Here is a 12,920-nt window from a genome sequence, read left to right as displayed (position 1 = left end):
AGGACTGGTGTCGGCACGTATGTAGGGAGAAGAATCTAACGTATGTTAGATTCCAGGTCTGTTGAGAGAAGGGCTGTTGGGGTTTGCCAGTGGATAGGATATAATGTGGTGGGTGGTGAAGGGGGAGTCAAGGATGACTGAGCTTTGAATCCCAGCTCCGCCACTTTGCTCCCTGTGTATCCTTGGACCAATTCCTTGTCCTCACTGGGCCCGGATTCCTTGTCCTGAGAGTGGGGATAATGATGAGGAAGCAGCATCTGCCATGGAGGTTGTGAAGATGCGGTAGACCCGACACGTTAAGTGGCTGCTTAGAAGTAGGCATGCGGTAGTGACGACCTCGGTCAGTGGTCGTGGTAGCTCATTGTTTATACTCGGGAAGGTGATGTGCAGAAAGATGGTGTCCCTTAAGTAAGGCCTGCCCAGTCCGTGAGTGGCAGAGGCCAGGTTGCAGTATCCACGGGTGCTTGGGACACAGTGATACTGACAGCATGGTCCCTGGCTGAGAGGGTGGGTCTCTGTTAGGCTCTCTCTCTCAGTCTTCTCATCTATAAAATGGAGTGGTTTTGTCATTTGGGAGTTCATAAGGGTGTTGTGAGGATTCAGTAGTATAGCCTGTGGAAAATGCTTAGAACAGTGCTTGACGAATTCTAAATGTTCGGTAAGTGTTGGCCGGGAGTAGTCTTAGTGGTGCTGAGATAATGGGGGCTTTGTCTGTCAAGGTGAGGTGCTTTGGGCATTTTTAAAAACTATTCGTGATCACTCTAGAGCAGTGGTTCTTGACTTGGGGTGACTTCGTTTCCCCAGGAGACAAATGTGGAGATATTTTGGGCTGTCGCGACTGGTGGGAGAGTGCGTCTGGCATCCGGTGCGGGGATGCTGCTCAGCGTCCTATGCAGCACAGGACGACCCCCACCGCGGAGACGGTCCAGTAGTGCTGAGGTCTAGAACTCCTACCATGTGCCCGGTGGCATGCTGCTGAGTACTCAGTGTGTGTTACTTGAATCTTCACAAAAACATCTTACCTACTTTCCTTTAAAAGTTTTTTTCAGAAGGGGTGCCCGGGTGACCCAGTCGGTTGAGTGTCTGACTTTGGCGCAGGTCATGATCTCCCAATTTGTGGGTTCGAGCCGTGCATCGGACTCTGTGCTGGCAGCTCGGAGCTTGGAGCCTGCTTGGATTTCTGTGTTTCCCTCTCTCTCTCTGCCTCTCCCTCACTCCCGCTCTGTCTACCCTTTCTCTCAAAAATAAATAAACATGAAAAAAAATTAAAAGTTTTTTCAATGGTTAAATATCAAATATCAACTTTTTTTCCTGTGTTCCTTTCCCTCCCTCAGGTTTTGGCAGGGGTGGGGGGTCGTTTGTTTGTTTTAAGTATTTTAAACATTTTTTATTAATGTTTATTTTTGAGAGACAGAGTGCAAGTGGGGGAGGGGCAGAGAGAGAGGGAGACACAGAATCTGAAGCAGGCTCCAGGCTCTGAGCTGTCAGCACAGACCCCGATGCGGGTCTCGGACCCATGAACTTTGAGATCATGACCTGAGCCAAAATCGGACGCTTAACTGACTGAGCCACCCAGGAACCCCCGTTTATAAGTATTTTAAAATCAGTCCCAGGCTTCAGACATTTTCTCCCACATGGCACCTCTAAAACAGTGGGTATTTTAATAATCACAGTGCCATCATCTGCGTCAGTGATTGTTCAGTATCCCCTAAACCTCAGTGCATAATCAGATCTCCTCAATTGCTTCAGAAGTCTTTTACAATCGCCTTGTTTAAATCAGTTTGCAAATTTGGCTGTGAATCTTCACATTTAATAAATAAGGATACTCAGTTGGTGTCCCGCAACCTGGTAAATAGTGACACTAGCAGTTAGCCAGGGACACTGGGTTTCAGGGCAGCACTCCTCACCACTCAGCTGAGCCCCCTGTGGACACAAAGCCTACGCCTGGAAGTGACACAGGGAGACCATGTCATGGGTGGAAGAGACCAGGATTCGAAATCCTGGATTCGAAATTTATGAGTTACTACTCAGCGCTTCTGGCCCTGATTGTTTAAAAGAAAAGAGGATGGAAGACAAACAGGCTGGGTTAGCGAGCTGTACCGTGTAGACAGGGCAGTCACTAGCCACTGTCTGAGACCTTGCAGCAGCACGCCCCATGGCCATGTCTTAGGAACGTAGCGTTACAAGCTTTGACTTCTTTTTGTGGAATGCGTGGGGGATTGGTGAAGTAGAACTTAGAAATGAGGTTGCTGTCTGAGAGTTTAAACTAGAGAAAGAGAAGTTGTGTAGGATGGTAGTGCGGAACTGGGTGCGAGTTCCAGGTTCTGCCACGGTTCGCGGGGCGGCCTGCGTTCCCCTCTCAGTACCCCACTTGCCCGTCTGTGGAATGAACACAGGGCTGGCGTCTACCTCTTGTGGGGTTACCAGAATAGCAAGAGAGAACATGTGTAGAGTACCTGGCTGTGTGCCTGGCAGGTAGTAAGTACTCTGTAAATTAAATCGTTTCTATTTATGCCTTTTAGTGTGCTCAGCCCTGTCAAAGGTTCAGGAATCACCACTGGTAACAGTCCTGACCCTCGTCCCAGAGACCAGTCAGTTTCCAAACCAGGGAGACAGGCGCGTCCATAAATAATCATCATGCCAGGCCGGCTGCGGTGGGAGGTACTCACTCTAGTGCTGCAGTTTCTGAGGGGGGGAGAGATTACTGTTGTTCCTCCCCCACCTCCCCCACGAAAAGCCAAATACACAAGAGACATGATAAGAATAACAGTAATACTTACGTGCTTGGTACCTGCCAGGCTCTGTCTCTAGGTTTCCCTCATTAGATCATCCCAGCAATCCTGTGAGTCCATAGGCACTGTTGTGATTCCCACTCTTCTCGTGAGGAAACCAAAGCTCCGAGTGGCCAGACTGGCCTGGGAGCCCTTAGCTAATGGGGAAAGCCAGAGTACACGCTCCTTTGTTACTAAAAAATTCACGTGATCTAGAAATAGAGGTTGTGATGCCCATTTCCACTCTTCAGCAGTGCTGAACGATTGCCAGGTGGATGCTTCATTTTTCACACCCACACACATTGTGTTCATTTAGAAACATGATCCTTTGTGGAATAAGGAGGCAAGATATATAGGGTGTTAGAGGAGGTGGAGAGACTACTGTCACTCACTGGGCACGTCCCCAGGCCGCAGCTCCTTGGTAAAGCACACACATTACGTCACAGACCCCACCGCCCCATTGCCAGCCACCAGCTGCTGCAAACAGTTCTGGTTTGGAGCGCATTCCTCTAAGAAACTTGTTATTGCTGCTTGCACTAACATCTGTGTTTCCTTTATTAAAAAAAAGAGAGAAAACATTAATCCGGCAAATATTTCTTGTTCTAGCTCCATGCCAAGTGTTGTCCTAGGTGCTTGGCACACAGGGTGGAGAAGGACAAACTGAACAGAGAAGAGCGATGAGAGTTCATGCATGTGGAGAGCGATGGCCTGCTGTTTTCCCTGGGCGGGTCATGTGTAAGGATCCAGCAGAGACCGGGGGTGTCTGGAGGGACAGTGCCTCTGGCTGAGGAAACAGCACATCAACAAGTGCAAAGAGCTGGGGGAGAGTTGGGGTGGCGTTGGTTTGTTGGTTATTGTCAAGGAAACCGTTGTGACAGGATTTCTGGGGGCAAGGGGGTGGTGGGCGGTGAGAGTGGGTGGGGAGACGGGGGCGAGATTGTGTTTGGGCCTCGGAGGCCACAGTAAGGCCTTTGGGTTTCACTCTTGATTGTGAAGGGAAGATGGACTGCATGTGGCTCACCCCATACACATTTGGGTCAGGAAAGCTCCCTGGGGTCACACCGTGCATGTTCACGTCAGGGAGGCTTTGTGGATCGAATGGGAACATGGGCCTTAAAAAGCCAAGTAGTGCTTTTTATAGGTGGATGTGGTGGCAGGACGGGAGATTTTATCCATCATGTCGTTGGGTACTGGGCTGTGTGCTGAAGACTGCTGGGGATACAGGCAGACCCAGCCCAGGGACCAGTTTGGGGGACAGTGCACAGGGTACTCTTCCAGCACTGTGACATGATCAAGGAACAGGAAGGATTCCTTTTTTTTTTCTTCTTCTTCTTTTCTTATTTCTCATTGATGTCAGTAGCTACTCCATCAGGAATGTCACAGAGAGCCCAACAGTTGTCCCTACAAGTAAGGGTTCATTTTTTCCTTCTGTAATGAGTTCAGCAGCTCAAGGATATCACAGAATTGGGTCAGAGTATGCTGGTTTTTTGACCTGCCTAGTGTGGTCACAAGATTGCTGCAGTGTCTGCTGTCATTAAGTCCTCCCAGGACCACACTGAAAGCAGGGGCGGACCCAGGACAGAGAGGGTTGTTTGTTTTTGTTTTGTTTTGTTTTGTTTTGTTTTGTTCTGTCCTCCCTTATTTCCCAAGGAAGAAAATCTTTTTTGGAAGCTCCTTGGCCGACTTGCTCCTTGTCCAGAACTAGGTCATGTGCTGAGTTCATTGGGATTCAGTTTGGCTGTAAATCATAGGAAAATTCAAAAGGAAGTTTAAATGAGCTTGAAGTTTATTTCTGACTCCTGTCTGATGGCAGTTCAAGCTGGTGTGGCACTCCGTGGTGTCAGGGTCTCAGGCTCTTACACATTGTTTGGAAGAAGAGTGTGACCCCAGATCCTCTCAAGGACACTTCTAGAAGTTGCACACACCATTCCCGCTTGGATTTCACTGGCTGGGCATTAATTTCCTAGTCATGTTGGATGCAGGCACGGTTCAGAAATGTCTTGAGGGGATCGTGTGCACAGCTGCAACCCAGGGGTTACGAGAGGCAATGTAGCCCATTGCAGGAGCTCTTAACCCAGGGCCTGTCTAGAATTCCAGCAGAGAATTCCCATCTGAATTCAGATGGGAAAAGTGATGCCTTTTTTGTCACTACCCTAGAACTCCAGTTTACCTTTCCTTCTATTACAAACTGTAGCGTTATGATAGCAGAGCGCAAATAACGTCAGCAAAGCCTGTGGAAGTCATGACTGTTCATATCTCATTTCAGCTGTTGCAGATATTTCTAGGGTCGTCTATGCTTTCCTCTCTTTTGGAATTGTGGTTGTTATTAGACCTGCTCAGGGACCCCCACCCCCAAAGGAAAAACACAGAAATACAGATTGATGGTTCTGGTGAAGAGCCAGGTGGCTGGGTTCCCATCCTGGCTCTGCCACCTTTGAGCTGCGTGAGGTTACTGAACCTCCCTGTGCCTTTGTTTTCTCTGTCATGTGGTGGGTGATCCTGTGTTTACCTCCTGGGGTGGTTGTGAGGATCCAGTGAGTTAAGACATGAAAGCACCTAGAACGGTTCCTGGCACACAGTATGTACCACGGAAATATCTCCCTCGAAGAGAAGGGAAGAGAGACGTCAGTGGATACCTACCCAGCTGCCACATAGCCCTTCTTGATACCTGAACAAAATCAGGTGCTACAGCAGGTGAAGTGGACACAGCTGCCATTATTGTCTTAGCTGGTCCTAGGGTGTTCCCAGGATATGTCACTCGGCACTCACAGTAACCTGAGGATAGGTGATGTTGTAATCCCCAGTTCACAGGTGAGGAAATTGAGGCTCAGAAAGTTGCAGAGTGGCTCAAGATCCCATAGCTAATAACGCAAAGCTGCTTAGCCTTGAACCCAGGCCGTGTGGCTCCAGAGCACCACCCCGTGCTGCCTTTCTTGAGTGTTCACGGTGCTGTCTGTGCTGAAGAAAGTAATCTGACGTTCTCAACGACACCAAAACCAGAATCTCCAGGGACAGCAGGAGGGAAGGGGGCTCTCTCCCATGGCAGAGATGCCCCGGTTCTCATGCGTCCACCCCTTGGGCGCCTTTCCTTTAACTATAGTGATGTTGAGATTAAGAGTCAGGGTTCCTGGCTTCCAGCCTGGGCTCTGCTACTTTCTGGCAAATGACAGCTTCTCTGTGCATCAGCATCCTTACCCTTCAAAGGAGGATTCCAATAACAATACCTGCCTCAGAACCCATTTCTAGGGATCAAATATGGTAATTCTCCACATCAAGCACTTGAAGGCTACCAAGCGCATAGTAAGTGATCAGTAAACATTAGCAGCTGTTGTAGCTGGCATTATGCATATGATCATTCCTTGCCACCATCTCCTTGTGCTCAGGACTGCCATTCACCTGGTGTGGCCCTGGCCCCCCTGTACATTTCCCCATAGCCCAGCCAAGAGAAAAAACCCAGAGATCCAACTTGGAGGCAACAAGGTGGAAAGAAACTGGCAACTGAGTCAGTGCTCCCCCTGATATTTTATTATGGAAGACTTCAAACATACAGAACATTTAAAGGCTAGTACCAGGGCCAGCAGACTACAACTCATGGGCCACATTAAGCCCATGGCCTGCTTTGCAAGTGCAGTTTTATGGGAACACACCCTGGCCCATTTGTTGGCATATCGTCTGGTTCCGTGACTGCTTTTGTGCCAGTGCACAGGTGAGTAGTTGGGACGGACACTGTGTGGCCCAAAATGCTCAAAATATTCACTTGCCGGCAATTTACAGAAGAGGTTTATATTTACCACCCATGTTCATTAACTGTTTGTGTTCACCATATTTTGCTTTTATGTTTTTATTGGCCTGTCTCTATATGTGTTTTAATTTTTGGCTAAAAATAACACGGAGGCCTCGTGATGCTTAATCTTGAGGTTCATTGCTGCCAGAGAGGTGAGCGTTTGGACCAGATTAAACCCAAAAACCCAGTGACATTGTATGAGAAGTTGTGAGTGCATTTTTCTGAGAGCTGAGGCTGCCATAGCATTTCCTCAGAGTCCCACCAGTGTCTGTAATCTCAGAGAGACTTTTGAACCCCTGGACCGGGGGACCGATGTAGGATCGCAGTCACTGGCAGGCAGACCTCTTTGGGAAAAGAACCCGCCCAGGGAGCCCCGTGCCTTCTTGCTCGGCCTCTCCTTCCAGGAAGAGAATGCCCTCTGGGTGCCCGGCAGTGGCTTACTCATTCACAAGGGTGTTTCCTTCTACTCCCACGCTCGTGACCTCCTTTCATTCTGCCACAGCCCCTGTGGAACTGGAGGACTGAGAGGGCTTTCCGTTCCGGGCCTGCGTGCCAGGTCCCTGCTCTCCCAGTGCTCGCGTCTGCATGTGTCCGCCTCTCTGAGCCGGTCTCCGCGGGAGGGAAGGGGGTGTCGGATGCTGACCTCCCTGGGAGGTACTCCGTGTGAGACGGCTCCTGTGTTAGCCAGATGCGTTAGAGTCCTGGGTGCCACAAGTGACCGCTTGCTTGGTGGCTTAATGCAACAGAAATGATTCTCACCGTTCTGGAGGCCGGAGGTTGAAGTAAGGCCTCAGCGGTGTTGGCTCCTCCCGGAGGCTCTGAAGATTCAGTTCATGCCTCCCTCCTGGCTTTGGGCAGCAGCTGGCAATTCTTGACGCTCCTTAGCTTGTGGACCCATCGCCTTGGTCTCACCCTCCATCTTCACATGTGATCTTCCCCCATGGTGTCTCCTTGTCTCCTTCTCTGTCTCACTGGGACACGGTCATTGGCCGTGTAGAGCAAAGCACTACCACACTCAGCACTTCTGATACCACGTGTGAGGTTTTCCTCACGCCAGGCAGTTCTCTGTGACACCAGCTGGGTGTCCCACAGTGCATTTCAGTTCTGACACTAACTGGAGTCAGCACAGATCCTGCAGGTTAAGGGCGCGGTACCCCGAGACCCCCCAACCTCAGATGCCTGTTGCGAGTAATAGGTCCCCACGTCACCCACGGCTTCTGTCAGATTTGGCTACAAATTGGAGGTTCCCACGACCCTGTCCTTGCATTTGATTATTTGCCAGAACAGCTCACAGAACTCAGGGAAACACTTAGATTTGTCAGCTTATTTAATAAAAGATTTAAAGGATTCAGATGAACAGCCACATGAAGAGCTACCTACGGGGTAAGGTCTGGAAGGGTCCTGAGTACAGGAGCTTCTGTTCCCCTGCATTTGGGATGCACCACCCTCCTGCTACGTGGATGTGTTCACTAACCTGGAAGCTCCCCAAACCCTATACTTTGTGGGTTTTTATGGAAGCTTCATCATGCAGGCATGATTGATCATCGGCTCCCATTTCCAGCCCCTTTCCCAGTAATGGGGGGTTCCCGGCTGTGACCGTGGCTTGGTCTTCCTGGTGACCAGCACGCATCCAGGAGCCCACCCAGATTTGCTTCATTAGAACAAAAGACATTCCTATCACTGAGAAAATCCAAGGGATTTAGGAGCTCTGTGTCAGGAATCAGGGTCATAAACCAAATATTAGAATGGAAGATGCTCTTAGTGCTTTTACCACTTAGGAAGTTGCAAGGGTTTTAGGAGCTCTGTGCAGGAACCAGGGGCAGGGACCAGTAAACATATTTTCTGTTTCACAGGGCTCCCCCTTGAATTAGATGATCTCATCTTGAGATGCTGACTTCATTACATCTGCAGAGTCCCTGTTTTCACGTTCATGATTACTGGGGTTAGGACGGGAGCATAGCTTTTGGGGGCCACTATTCAACCTGTTACACTAGTGGTATTGTTACAGTTTACTGTAGCTTACAGTTTACTGTTTATGTAGCAGTGTTGTTGTAATATTGTTTGTCCTGTCATCATCACTGCTAGCTGGTGGTCCTGGGTTTCGGTCCCTGCCCCATGCCATGTGAGCTGTGTGACCTGTAGAAGGGACTTTTGCTCCCTGAGCCTGTTTCCCCCTATATAGAATGGGGCTTACCACAACTCTGCCCTCAGGGTTGTCGTGTGAGTGCCTGGCCTAGGACCACAGAGTAAACGTGCTGGAACGTGGCCGCCCCTTTTGGAGGCTGTCAGGTGCTGAGTGCAGGAGGGGCAAAAGCAGAGGAGGAGGATCGGGAGTGTGGGGAAGCAGTGAACGGTTTTAGAGCGCGGTCTAAGCGTGGTTTTAGAGTGTGGGAAGCACCACAGAATGAGTGTTGGCTCCGTAAGACTCATTACATGCTTTTTCTGAGGCCGCGGCTACCATTGTAGTTACTGACTCATGCACCTGGTCGGTGTGTGCCAAGTCCCCGTTCCACCTCCTTCCACACATTAGTGAGGCTTCCAGAGGCTGTCTGGATCCAGAGCTGTCCCACACCCCTAAGTTGGGGCTTGCTAAGATTCTCTGACCCTGCTGTTCTTTTCTCTCATTAGCTTCGCCTCAACAGTATCAAGAAACTGTCCACCATCGCCCTGGCCCTTGGGGTGGAAAGGACCCGCAGTGAGCTTTTGCCCTTCCTGACAGGTAAGGAGGTGGGGCCCCGGGGCCCGGGCGGAGTGGGGGCTGCCAGGGGGGGTTCCTGCTAGAGAGGCCTCATTGGGGATTTAACACATTGTTTTATGAGCGTCTGCCCTGTGCCGGGTACTCGTGGGGTGGGGGCTGGATTGGGAAAAGGGGTCTGGAGGCGGATGGAGCCAGGTTGGCACTGCTAACAGTCAGCAGCTGGTGACGTTAGGTGAGTTACTTAACCTAACTGTTCCTTATAGTTTTTCTGTACAGAGCAGGGATGAACGTGTGCGTGCCGTAGCATTGGCGTGAACGTTAAGTAACAGTAATAATAAATGCTGCCGCTTCCCTGCCTACCACGTGCCTGGCAGTGCTCGCGACCCCCTCTCGGGAAGATTGGGTTAGTTCACGTCCTCAGACTGGGGGCCCGTGCTCAGTAAGTGCACGTCCCCATCGTCTCCGAGTTCATCTCACAGCAGCTGTGTAGGTGAGGAAACTGAGGCAGGAAGAGGTAAAGTAATATATTGGCTGGAGATCCTGCAGTTAGGTTATTTATCTGATCATGCTGGATGCAAATCTGGATGCAGTGCCTGAGAGTCATGACTACCTGGATTCAGACCCAAGCTCTGCCACTTTCTGACTGTGTGACCTTGGGCAAGGTACTTCACATCTGCCTGCCTCTGATTCTTCATGTGTGAAACGGGCCTGATAGTGTGGCCTGACACAAAGATGAAATAAGAGCCCTTGTAAAGTGCTCATACAGTGCTCAGCGCAGGGTAAGAGCTGCTAAGTGTCAGTGCTCAGACCGCCCCACACACTCCTCTCTGAAAATGTGTGCACAGCACTGAGCACAGTGGCGGACGCAGGCTGAGCCCTGAGTTAATAGTAAGTCCTCTGTTTCCATTGTTCTTATTACTGCTTCATGCTTCCTACTGATCCGTCTGCCTGGGAACGCCACATGAGGATTTAACACGTGATGCTGAGCAGATGACCCGACCCAGGTGGCTTCCATGGGCGAATGGTGGGCGAGACTTGAAAGCTCTTGGACGCTGAGACAGGGCCAGGTTGGGGCATGGGGAGTATGGCATGTGGCACGGCACTGTAATAAAGTGGGTAAAGGAGTTGGCGGGACCTGGGTTTGAATCCAGCTGTGCCGGATATATGATATATGGAGTCTAGATTTTAATTCACGTCTCAGAAACCATTGGAAGATTGAGGCAGGAGAGTGTGGTGATTTGAAGGATCACTCAGGATTCTGGGAGGAGCCTGAGCAGTTTGGGGGCCAGGGCAGGAGCAGAAAAACCAGTTAGGAAGCAGTTGCAGTCACCCAGCAAGGAGGGTGAGGTCAGAGTGACCCTGAGGTGGAGGGTTGGCAGGTCTGTGTCAGGCGGGAGGAGGCGGCCCTATGCCTTTGAGGCCAGGAGAGCAGGGAGGCTGGGAAAGCAGTTCTGTGGAGCTGGGGACGGTGAAAATGTGAGGTGCTGGCAGTTCTGCAGATTTGACTTTCAGGAAGGCAAGGAGTCTGGACTGCAGACTGAGTTGAACGTGAGTTAAGGCCGTGGAAATGCACAAGGAGATAGAGGAAATGGGGAGGGTGAGGTTAACTGTGTACAGGTAGGGCTTGGGAAACTGAGGCTGGGAAGGACCCGAGCGCCTGGTGGGCCCGGAGCCACGCTGGCCTGCATTTACGGAAGTCCTGACTCGGGCCAGGCCCTGTGCTGAGCTCCTCGAAGAAAGCGCCTCTTCACTTGGGTCTCACAACAGCTCTGCTGGGGTCTGGGGTGAGAAGACAGGCTCAGAGGTGGGGTGACTTACCACCACCACCCCCTCGCCCCCCAGCCAGCAGTAGAGCAGAGAACCCAGCACAAGATGAGCATGTGATGACAGAGCGCTGTGAGCAGAGAGGGAGGAGATGAGGAAGCGACCCGGAGTGGAGCTGACCACTCGTCTCACACCCCGTTGGCCCGAGCATGGTCACTTGGCGTGCCAGCTGCGCGGGAACCTCAAGATGTCTGGCTGGGTTGCTGTATGCTTGGCTGAACCTCAGGAAGTCGAAATGCTAGCATAGGTGCCAGGGGTATTAGCTTCTTCTGTCACAGAGGTGAGCAGTTCCTGCCGGAAACATCTTCTGCCACAGAGGTCAGCAGTTGAGGACAAAGGTCTTTGGGTTGAACACAGCAGCTCTGTCTTCACACGGTCATCTGTCCTCTCAGCAAACCTGGGCTGAGCTCCTGCGGTGCTCGTCTCTGGCAGAAACTGGGGTACGGAGAGGAGCCAGTCCTAGACCCTTAACATAAGGATTCTGATCAAGGTGGCTTGAAGTTGGGGGGAGTGTGGAGAAGGGACGTGCCCTGGTCTGGTCAAGAAAGCTTCCAAGAAATAGTAGCTGAACTGAGTCTTGAAGGACAGAGAAGAATTTCTCAGGCTCAAGAGAAAGATGAGCTCTTGGCAGAGAGGGCAGTGCTGAGGGTAGAATCTGGACCGAAGCGAGAAGCCCCCATGTCTTGGGTTCTGCACTCTGGTTGTGTGGTCTTGTTTGCTCCTCATTGACTCGTGGTGAGAGGTGGGCTAGCACTATCTTACAGGGGTAGTAATGGGCTCGCAGAGTGGTCTCACTTCCCCAGGGTCCCTCACCTCGTAAATGACAGAAGCGGGACTTTGGTGCTCTGTCCTCTGACCCAAGCCTGTGCCCCAGTGTCCGCACCAGCCCAGGTGGAAAGTGGGGAAACTGGGTGCTGACGGTTTGAGGATGCAGAACGGAGCCTGTTTGTTCCCAGCTTGGGTCACTGAGGCGCTGGGGTCAGATTTGGGGCGGGACTGTAACGGAGTCTGTCTTGGTTCCACAGACACCATCTACGATGAGGATGAGGTCCTCTTGGCCCTGGCGGAACAGCTGGGCACCTTCACCACTCTGGTGGGAGGCCCCGAGTACGTGCACTGCCTGCTGGTGAGTCTGGGAGGCAGGGTGGTCCCCTTGCCCTCCCCTTGGGATCAGACCCGTGGCCCTGGCAGGAGCAGGGTGGGAAGAATACAGCAGAGGCCGGGGGCCACCTTCTAGGAACAGGAAGGCTTTCGACATTCTCTTTAATGCAGTAAGTCAGTAATGGCATTTAAGTCAGCAGTACCCAAAACGCACTTGTTTGCCTTACTGTTAGCTGGACACTTGCCTGAGCAGTGGCAGGCCCCACCCTTGGAGACAATCTGAGTTCTGCCGCTTATTTGCTGTGTGACTTGTAAGAGTTACTTAACCTGTCTGCATTATACTTTATCTATCAAATGGGAGTCCCTAAAACCTGTCTTTATAATTGATTTAAGCCCTTGGCATGTGGTAAGTACTATCAGGTGCTCACTGTCAGTGTCATTATGGTGTCCTGAGGTGATGTCCACCCTTTGGGGTAGGGACAGTTCCCTTTTTGTAGATGAGCCACTGGACACGCCAAGAGGTTGAGCATCTTGGCCAAGGCCTCACGGGTGTTAAGTGGCTGAGCTGGGATTCCAGGAACCTGCATGAGCACCCCCGTGCTTGGTGGCATCTGGGGACACAGAAGGGGTTTAGATACTAATAGTAACTGCTGTTTGTGAGAAGAGAAGGGAGGACTCTGGTCCTGTGACCCGGGAGGGAGGAGCCTTGGGGGGTTCCCGGTCCTTTGGTTCCCACCACCCC

General features: G+C 51.2%; 1 protein-coding gene across 1 annotated transcript in view; it reads left to right on the top strand.

Annotated features, from left to right (window-relative positions):
* The window catches only part of PPP2R1A (protein phosphatase 2 scaffold subunit Aalpha), a 37,220-nt gene that overhangs the window by 4,787 nt on the left and 19,513 nt on the right, over window positions 1–12,920 (top strand). The window contains exons 2-3 of the mRNA XM_043600220.1: window positions 9,184–9,274; window positions 12,103–12,203. Coding sequence (XP_043456155.1) covers window positions 9,184–9,274; window positions 12,103–12,203 — 192 coding nt within the window. The remainder of the gene's footprint in view (window positions 1–9,183; window positions 9,275–12,102; window positions 12,204–12,920) is intronic.

Source organism: Prionailurus bengalensis, chromosome E2, assembly GCF_016509475.1.
Source record: "Prionailurus bengalensis isolate Pbe53 chromosome E2, Fcat_Pben_1.1_paternal_pri, whole genome shotgun sequence".
Lineage (NCBI taxonomy): Eukaryota > Metazoa > Chordata > Mammalia > Carnivora > Felidae > Prionailurus > Prionailurus bengalensis.
The sequence above is the reverse complement of the archived record's forward strand: the minus strand, read 5'-3'. Positions and strand labels throughout refer to the sequence as shown.